The sequence below is a fragment of the Ammospiza caudacuta genome, chromosome 3, assembly GCF_027887145.1.
Source record: "Ammospiza caudacuta isolate bAmmCau1 chromosome 3, bAmmCau1.pri, whole genome shotgun sequence".
In the NCBI taxonomy this organism is placed as follows: domain Eukaryota; kingdom Metazoa; phylum Chordata; class Aves; order Passeriformes; family Passerellidae; genus Ammospiza; species Ammospiza caudacuta.
The window spans coordinates 117,174,261-117,184,309 of record NC_080595.1 but is presented as its reverse complement, the minus strand read 5'-3'; the positions used below and the strand labels follow the sequence as shown (position 1 = coordinate 117,184,309).

Sequence of the window (10,049 nt, the reverse complement as noted above, 5' to 3'; positions counted from 1 at the left end):
GGGGTTTTGGGATTGAAATTGCGGGAAAAATCTGGGGAATTTTGGAGTCAGAATTCCCAAAACATCCTGGAATTGCCGACGGGAACGGGGTGAAAATCCGGGAACTTTGGGGAAAATCCGGGAATTTGGGATTTGGGATTGGGATTCTGGGAAAACTCCCGGAAATTTGGGGGTAAACGTTTGGGATTTGGGATTGAAATTCCGGGAAAAATCTGGGGAATTTGGGGGTCAGAGTTCCCAAAACATCCTGGAATTGCCGACGGGAACGGGGTGAAAATCCGGAAATTTGGGGAAAATCCCGGAATTCTGGGGGAAATCTGGGAACTTTGGGGAAAAGTCTGGGAATTCTGGGGAAAACTCTGGGAATTCTGGGGGTTTTGGGATTGAAATTCCGGGAAAAATCTGGGGAATTTGGGGGTCAGAGTTCCCAAAACATCCTGGAATTGCCGACGGGAACGGGGTGAAAATCCGGGAAATTTGGGGGAAATCCGGGAATTCTGGGGGTAAATGTTTGGGATTTGGGATTGGGATTCAGGGAAAATCTGGGGAATTTTGGGGTCAGAATTCCCAAAACATCCTGGAATTGCCGACGGGAATGGGGTGAAAATCTGGGAAATTTGGGGAAAATCCGGGAATTCTGGGAAAAATCCGGGAACTTTGGGGAAACTCCGGGAATTCTGGGGAAAATCCGAAAATTTTGGGAAAATCCGGGAATTTGGGGAAAAATCCGGGAATTCTGGGGGTTTTGGGATTGAAATTCTGGGAAGAATCTGGGGAATTTGGGGGTCAGAGTTCCCAAAACATCCTGGAATTGCCACTGGGAACGGGGTGAAAATCCGGAAATTTGGGGGAAATCCGGGAATTTGGGGAAAATCCGGGAAAAACCTGGGGCTTTTGGGATTGGGATTCTGGGAAAATCTGGGAAAATCTGGGAATTCCCAAAACATGCTGGAATTGCCGAAGGGAACGGGGTGAAAATCCGGGAATTTTGGGGAAAATCTGGGAATTTTGGGGGTTTTGGGATTGAAATTCTGGGGAAAAATCTGGGAATCTTGGTGTCAAACTTTGGGATTTGTGACCAAAATTCCCAGAAAATCCTGGAATTGCCAATGGGAACGGGGGAAAATCTGGATTTTGGGGAAAATCTGGGAATTTTGGGGAAAATCTGGGATTTGGGGTCAAACTTTGAGATTTGGGGTCAGAATTCCCAAAAAAATCCTGGAATTGCCACCGGGAACGGGGTGGAAATCTGGGATTTGGTGGGGAAAATCTGGGAATTGGGGTCAAACTTTGGGGTTTGGGGGCAAAGTTTGGGATTTGGGGATTTGGGATTGGGATTCTGGGAAAATCCGGGAATTTTGGGGTCAAACTTTGGGATTTGGGGTTGGAATTCCCAGAAAATCCTGGAATTGCCGACAGGAACGAGATAAAAATCTGGGATTTGGAGTTTTGGGGAAAATCCGGGAATTTTGGGGGTAAAACTTTGGGATTTGGGGTCGGAATTCCCAAAACAATCCTGGAATTGCCAACGGGAACGGGGTGAAAAATCTGGGATTTGGGGAAAATCTGGGAATTTTGGGGGTTTTGTGATTGAAATTCTGGGAAAATCTGGGAATTTTGGGGTAAAACTTTGGGAATTGGGGTCAGAATTCCCAAAAAATCCTGGAATTGCCGACGGGAACGGGGTGAAATCTGGGGATTGGGGAAAACCCGGGGTTCGGGGTCAAACTTTGGGATTTGGGGTTTTTTGGGATTGGGATTCTGGGAAAAATCTGGGGAATTTTGGGGTCAGAGTTTGGGATTTGGGATTAAAACTCCCGGAAAATCCTGGAATTGCCGCCGGGAACGGGGTGAAAATCCAGAAATTTGGGGAAAATCCGGAAATTTGGGGGTAAAACTTTAGGATTTGGGATTGAAATTCTGGGAAAAATCCGGGAATTTTGGGGTCAGAATTCCCAAAAAATCCTGGAATTGCCAACGGGAACAGGGTGAAAATCTGGGAATTGGGGGAAATCTGGGAATTGTGGGGAAAATCTGGGAATTGTGGGGGTAAAACTTTGGGAATTGGGGTCAGAATTCCCAAAAAAATCCTGGAATTGCCACTGGGAATGGGGTGAAAATCTGGGAATTGGGGGAAATACAGGAATTTTGGGGAAAATCCGGGAATTCTGGGGAAAATCTGGGAATTCTGGGGGTTTTGGGATTGAAATTCCGGGAAAAATCTGGAGAATTCTGGGGTCAGAATTCCCAAAACATCCTGGAATTGCCGACGGGAACGGGGGGAAATTCCAGGAATTGGGGAAAATCTGGGAATTCTGGGGAAAACCTGGGAATTTTGGGGGGTTGGGGATGGAAATTCTGGAATTCCCGGACAAACCTGGGAATTTTGGGGGTTAAATTTTGGGATTTGGGGGATTTGGGGTCAGAATTCCAGGAAGAACTGGGAGTTTTGAGGAGGAAACTTTGGGATTTGGGTCTCTTTGGGATTGGGATTCTGGGAAAATCTGAGAATTTTGGGATTCGGGGATTTTTTGGGATAAAAATTGTGGAATTCCTGGAAAAATCGGGGAAGTTTGGGATTGAACTTCGGGATTTGCGGGTTTTGGGATTGGGAGTTTTGGAAAAAATCTGGGAATTTGGGGGGGGGTTGGGGATTTTGGGGATGAAAATTCCAGAATTCCTGCAAGAATCTGGGAATTTTGGGGATTCCTGGGATCAAAATTCTGGGAATTTTTGGGGATCAAGGTTTGGGATTTGGGGGTTTTTGGCATTGAAATTCTGGAATTTCAGGGGAAAATCCTGGAATTTTGGGGTTGAACTTCGGGATTTGGGGGTTTGAGGATTGAAATTCTGGGGAAAATCTGGGAATTTGGGGTTTTTCTGGGATCAAACTTTGGGATTTGGGGTTTTGGGGTCAGAATTCCCAGAAAAGCCTGGAATTGCCAACGGGAACGGGGTGGAAATCTGGGATCTGTGGGTTTGGGGTCAAAAATTCCCAAATCCGGAAAAAATCTGGGAATTTGGGGGTTTTGGGATTGGGATTCCGGTGAAAATCCAGGATTTTTGAAGATAAAAATTTGGGACTTTTGAGTTTTGGGAATTAGAGTCCTGGAATTCCTGGAAAAAATCTGGGAATTTTGGGGTGAAACTTTGGGATTTGGGGGTTTTGGGGATTCTGGGAAAATCCAAGAATTTTGGGGTTTTGGGATCAAAATTCTGAAGTTTTGGGAAAAAAAAAAACCCTGGGAGAAATCCAGGAGTTTTAGGGATGAAAGCTCTGGGATTCCTGGAAAAAATCTGGGAACTTTGGGATGAAATTTTGGGATTGGGATTCTGGGGGAAATCCAGAAATTTTGGGGTCAAACTTTGGGGATTTGGGGCTCTTTGGGGTCAAAGCTTTCAATAAAAACGGGAATGGAAAAATTCCAAACGTCTCGGTGGCCTGGTTTTTGTTTGTTTGTTTGTTTTTTTCAATATTTATTATTGATTTATTATTGATTATTGATTCAACATTATTGTCCCAATCCCATTCCTGATATCCCAGTCCCATTCCCAGTTTATCCCGATCCCATTCCAGTTTACCCCATTCCCAGTTCCCAGTTTTCCCATTCCCCATATCCCAGTCCCATCCCTGATTGTCCCAGTCCCATTCCTGGCTACAATTGCCATGATCTGAACCCCATTCCCAGCATCCCAATCCCACTCTCAATATCCCAATCCCATTCCTGCTTCTCATTCTCGATTATCCCGGCCCCATTCTGGTCCAAAGCCCAATATCCCAATATCCCATTATCCAAATATCCCAGTTCCCATTCCCATTATCCCAATATCCCATTATCCCAATATCCCATTATCCATCCCCAATATCCCATTCCCATTCTCCCATTATCCAAATATCCCAGTTCCCATTCCCATTATCCCATTCCCATTATCCCATTATCCCATTATCCCATCCCCAATATCCCATCCCCAATATCCCATTCCCATTATCCCATCCCCATTATCCCATTATCCCAATATCCCATTCCCATTATCCCATTATCCCAATATCCCAATATCCCATCCCCAATATCCCATCCCCAATATCCCATCCCCAATATCCCAGTTCCCATTCCCATTATCCCAGTTCCCATTCCCATTATCCCATTCCCAATATCCCATTATCCCAATATCCCATTATCCCAATATCCCATTATCCCATCCCCATTATCCCATTATCCCAATATCCCATTCCCATTATCCCAGTTCCCATTCCCATTATCCCAATATCCCATTATCCCAATATCCCATTATCCCATCCCCAATATCCCATCCCCAATATCCCATTCCCAATATCCCAGTTCCCATTCCCATTATCCCAATATCCCATTATCCCAATATCCCATTATCCCATCCCCATTATCCCATTCCCATTATCCCATTCCCATTATCCCATCCCCATTATCCCATTATCCCAATATCCCAGTTCCCATTCCCATTATCCCATTATCCCAATATCCCATTCCCAATATCCCATCCCCAATATCCCAGTTCCCATTCCCATTATCCCAATATCCCATTATCCCAATATCCCATTATCCCATTATCCCAATATCCCATTCCCAATATCCCAGTTCCCATTCCCATTATCCCATTATCCCAATATCCCATTCCCAATATCCCATTATCCCAATATCCCATTATCCCATCCCCATTATCCCATCCCCAATATCCCATCCCCATTATCCCATTATCCCAGTTCCCATTCCCATTATCCCAATATCCCATTATCCCATTCCCATTATCCCATCCCCATTATCCCATTATCCCATTATCCCAATATCCCATTCCCAATATCCCAGTTCCCATTCCCATTATCCCAGTTCCCAATATCCCATTATCCCAATATCCCATTATCCCATTCCCATTATCCCATTCCCGTTCCTGACTGTCCCATCCCCCATTATCCCAACCCTATTCCAGTTTATCCCAATCCCATTCCCAGTTCCCAACCCCAATCCCAACTATCCCAGTTCCCATTCCTGACTGTCCCAGTCCCATCCCTGGCTCCCGATCCCATTCCCAGTTCCTGTTCCCGGTTCCCCAGGCCCCATTCCCAATTACCCTGATCCCATTCCCAATTTCCATTTCCCGTATCCCAGCCCCATTCCCAGTTCCCAGTTCCCATTCCCAGTTATCCCAATTATCCCATTCCCAGTTCCCATTCCCAGTTATCCCATTCCCAGTTCCCATTCCCAGTTAGCCCAGTTATCCCATTCCCAGTTATCCCAGTTATCCCATTCCCAGTTCCCATTCCCAGTTATCCCAGTTATCCCATTCCCAGTTCCCATTCCCAGTTATCCCAGTTATCCCATTCCCAGTTCCCATTCCCAGTTATCCCAGTTATCCCATTCCCAGTTCCCATTCCCGGTTACCCCAGCCCTATTCTCAGTTATCCCAGCCCCATTCCAGTTTGTCCCATTCCCAATATCCCAATCCCATTCCCAGTTCCCAGTTCCCATTCCCAATATGCCATTCCTGATTATCCCGTTCCCATTCCTGATATCCCAGCCCCATTCCCAGTTATCCCATTCCCCATTCCCAGGGCCGATTCCCAGTTATCCCAGCCCCACTCCTGATTGTCCCAGCCCCACTCCCAGGTCATCCCAATCCCATTCCCAGTATCCCAACCCAATTCCAGTTTATCCCAGTCCCATTCCTGATATCCCAACCCCTTTCCAGTTTATCCCCATTTCCATTCCCGGTGCCCAGCCCCATTCCCAGTTTATCCCCATCCCTTTCCCAGTTATCCCATTCCCAATATCCCAATCCCATTCCCGGTGCCCAGCCCCATTCCCAGTTTATCCCGATCCCATTCCCAGTTTATCCCAGCCCCACTCCTGGTTCCCATTCCCAGTTCCAAATCCCATTCGCAATCCCATTCCCAATTATCCCAATCCTGATATCCCAATCCCATTCCCAGTGCCCAATCCCATTCCCAGTTTATCCCCATCCCATTCCCAGTTATCCCATTCCCAATATCCCAATCCCATTTTTCCATTCCTGCTATTCTGGCCCCATTCCCAGTTTATCCCGATCCCATTCCCAGTTATCCCATTCCCAATATCCCAATCCCATTCCCGGTGCCCAGCCCCATTCCCAGTTTATCCCTATCCCATTCCCACTTATCCCATTCCAGTTTATCCCAACCCCATTCCCAGTTTATCCCGATCCCATTCCCAGTTTATCCCAGCCCCACTCCTGGTTCCCATTCCCAGTTCCAAATCCCATTCGCAATCCCATTCCCAATTATCCCAATCCTGATATCTCAACCCCATTCCCGGTGCCCGGCCCCATTCCCAGTTTATCCCAATCCCATTCCCAGTTATCCCATTCCCATTCCCAATATCCCAATCCCACTTTTTCCATTCCTGGTATTCTGGCCCCATTCCCAGTTTATCCCGATCCCATTCCCAGTTATCCCATTCCCAATATCCCAATATCCCAACCCCATTCCCAGTTTATCCCGATCCCATTCCCAGTTTATCCCAGCCCCACTCCTGGTTCCCATTCCCAGTTCCAAATCCCATTCGCAATCCCATTCCCAATTATCCCAATCCCGATATCTCAATCCCATTCCCGGTGCCCAATCCCATTCCAGTTTATCCTGATCCCAATCCCAGTTTATCCCGATCCCATTCCCAGTTATCCCATTCCCAATGTCCCAATCCCATTCCAGTTTATCCCAACCCCATTCCCAGTTTATCCCGACCCCATTCCCAGTTTATCCCAGCCCCACTCCTGGTTCCCATTCCCAGTTTATCCCAGTTATCCCATTCCCAGTTATCCCAATCCCGACATCCCAGTCCCACTCTCAATATCCCAATCCCATTCCTGGTTCTCATTCCCGATTGTCTCAGACCCATTCCCATCACCTCGACCCCATTCCCAATTATCCCAATCCCATTCCCAGTTCCCATTCCCAATTATCCCAATCCCATTCCCAGTTTCCAGGGCCTATTCCCAGTTCCCAATCCCATTCCCAATTGTCCCAATCCCATTCCCGATTGTCCCAATCCCATTTCTGACTGTCCCAACCCCATTCCCGATTGTCCCAGCCCTATTGTCAATGATCCCAACCCCATTCCAGGTTTTCCCAATCCCATTCCCGATTATCCCATTCCCAGTTCCCATTCCCGTTCATCCCAACCCCATTCCCAATTCCCCACCCCAATCCCAGTCCCATTCCCAATATCACAATCATCCCTTGACCCCATTCCCGGTGATCCCGATCCATTCCCGGTTTTCCATCCTGATCCATTCCCATTTATCCCGATCCATTCCTGGTTTCCCATCCCGATCCATTCCCGTTTATCCCGATCCATTCCTGGTTTCCCATCCCGATCCATTCCCGTTTATCCCGATCCATTCCTGGTTTCCCATCCTGATCCATTCCAGTTTATCCCGATCCATTCCTGGTTTCCCATCCTGATCCATTCCAGTTTATCCCGATCCATTCCCGGTTTCCAATCCTGATCCATTCCCGTTTATCCCGATCCATTCCCGGTTTCCCATCCCGATCCATTCCCGTTTATCCCGATCCATTCCCGGTTTCCCATCCCGATCCATTCCCGTTTATCCCGATCCATTCCTGGTTTCCCATCCCGATCCATTCCCGTTTATCCCGATCCATTCCTGGTTTTCCATTCCTGGTTTCCCATCCCGATCCATTCCCGTTTATCCCGATCCATTCCTGGTTTCCCATCCCGATCCATTCCCATTTATCCCGATCCATTCCCGGTTTCCAATCCTGATCCATTCCCGTTTATCCCGATCCATTCCCAGTTTTCCATTCCTGGTTTTCCATTCCCAGTTTTCCCATTCCCGCCGTTCCCATTCCCGTTTTTCCCATTCCCATTCCCATTCCCAGTTTTCCTGTTGCTCCCATTCCTGGTTTTTTTCCCATTCCTGTTGCTCCCGTTCCCGGTTTCCCCTCCGCTCCCATTCCCGGTTTTCCCCATTCCGAGCTTTCCCCATTCCCGGGTTTTTCCCGTTCCCGTTCCTGGTTTTCTCCGTTCCCGCTTTTCCCGTTCCCGTTCCCGGTTTTCCCACTCCCGGTGTTCCCTGCATCCCCGTTCCCGGTTTCCCCTGCATTCCCGGTTTTTCCGTTGTTCCCGGTCGTTCCCGTTCCCATGGGCGGAACCACTTCCCTCCCGTTCCCGTTCCCGTTCCCGGTTCTCCCTGCATTCTCATTCCCGGTTTTCCCTCCGTTCCCGGTTGTTCCCGCGGGCGGAGCCGCTCCCGTTCCCGCTCCCATTCCGGTTCCCGTTGTTCCCACTCCCGGTTTTCCCCGCTGCCGTTCCCGTTGTTCCCGTTCCCGGTTTTCCCTCCATTCCCGGTTTTCCCGCTCCCGTTGTTCCCGTTCCCGGTTTTCCCCACTGTTCCCTCTATTCCCGTTCCCGCCGTTCCCGTTCCCGTTTTTTCCCGTTCCCGTTCCCGGTTTTCCCCGTTGTTTCCGGTTTTCCCCGTTGTTTCCGGTTTTTCCCGCCCCCGTTCCCGGTTTTCCCTCCATTCCCGGTGTTTCCCGTTCCCATTCCCGGTTTTCCCTCCGTTCCTGGTTTTCCCTCCGTTTCCATTCCCGTTCCCGGTTTTCCCTTCATTCCCGGTTTTCTCTCCATTCCCGTTCCCGGTTTTCCCGCTGTTCCCGTTCCCGGTTTTCCCTCCGTTCCCGGTTTTTCCTGCCCCCATTCCCGGTGTTTCCCGCCCCCATTCCCAGTTTGTTCCGCCCCCGTTCCCGGTTTTCCCTCCATTCCCGTTCCCGTTCCTGGTTTTCCCTCCGTTCCCGGTTTTCCCTCCGTTCCCGGTTTTTCCCGCCCCCATTCCCGGTTTTCCCCGTTCCCGGTTTTCGCTCCGTTCCCGCCGTTCCCGTTCCCGGTTTTCGCTCCGTTCCCGGTGTTCCCGCCCCCGTTCCCGGTTTTTCCCGTTCCCGGTTTTCCCTCCGTTCCCGCCGTTCCCGTTCCCGGTTTTCGCTCCGTTCCCGATTTTTCCCGCCGCCATTCCCGTTTTGTCCGTTCCCGGTTTTCCCTCCGTTCCCGCCGTTCCCGTTCCCGGTTTTCGCTCCGTTCCCGGTTTTTCCCGCCCCATTCCCGGTTTTTTCCGTTCCCGGTTTTTGCTCCGTTCCCGCCGTTCCCGTTCCCGGTTTTCGCTCCGTTCCCGGTTTTTCCCGCCCCCGTTCCCGGTTTTTTCCGTTCCCGGTTTTCGCTCCGTTCCCGCCGTTCCCGTTCCCGGTTTTCGCTCCGTTCCCGGTGTTCCCGCCGCCATTCCCGGTTTTTCCCGTTCCCGGTTTTCCCTCCGTTCCCGCCGTTCCCATTCCCGGTTTTCGCTCCGTTCCCGGTTTTTCCCGCCCCATTCCCGGTTTTGTCCGTTCCCGGTTTTTGCTCCGTTCCCGCCGTTCCCGTTCCCGGTTTTCGCTCCGTTCCCGGTTTTTCCCGCCCCATTCCCGGTTTTTTCCGTTCCCGGTTTTCGCTCCGTTCCCGCCGTTCCCGTTCCCGGTTTTCGCTCCGTTCCCGGTTTGTTCCGGCCCCATTCCCGGTTTTTCCCGTTCCCGGTTTTCGCTCCGTTCCCGCCGTTCCCGTTCCCGGTTTTCGCTCCGTTCCCGGTGTTTCCCGCCGCCATTCCCGGTTTTTCCCGTTCCCGGTTTTCGCTCCGTTCCCGCCGTTCCCGTTCCCGGTTTTCGCTCCGTTCCCGGTGTTCCCGCCCCCGTTCCCGCCCCCGCTCCCGCCGGCTCCGCTCCCGCCGCAGCCGCCGCCGCCGCAGCGCCATGTACGGTACGGGATGGCACACACACCGAACGGGATGGTGGGACCGAGAACCGGGACACAAACCGGGACACAACCGGGACACAAACCGGGACACAAACCGGGACACAAACCGGAACACAAACCGGGATAAAATCCGGGATAACGGCGGGGAGAACGGGGGCGGGAACTGCGGGAACGCGGCCCCGGCCCCGCCCCGGCACCGGCACCGCCGGAGCATCCCCGGCAGGGACCGGAACGGCACCGGGAGGA

General features: G+C 50.6%; 1 protein-coding gene across 1 annotated transcript; it reads right to left on the bottom strand.

Annotated features, from left to right (window-relative positions):
- Positions 1 to 7,570: 7,570 nt before the first annotated feature.
- LOC131555493 (putative per-hexamer repeat protein 5) lies at positions 7,571 to 9,801 on the bottom strand. The gene is made up of 2 exons (XM_058801530.1): positions 8,008 to 9,801; positions 7,571 to 7,789 (listed from the first exon to the last, which is right to left on the bottom strand). Exons 1-2 carry the CDS (start codon positions 9,799 to 9,801, stop codon positions 7,571 to 7,573), a joined length of 2,013 nt encoding a protein of 670 aa, XP_058657513.1.
- Between the last annotated feature and the right edge of the window lie 248 nt (positions 9,802 to 10,049).

Excerpts from the sequence above, each read along its gene's own strand:
- LOC131555493 (XM_058801530.1), bottom strand. The coding sequence starts at position 9,801 with ATGGCGCTGCGGCGGCGGCGGCTGCGGCGGGAGCGGAGCCGGCGGGAG. Across the intron at positions 7,790-8,007 it reads AAAACCCGGGAATGGGGAAA|GATTGGAAACCGGGAATGGA; the intron begins GCTCGGAATGGG and ends GGAATGGATCAG.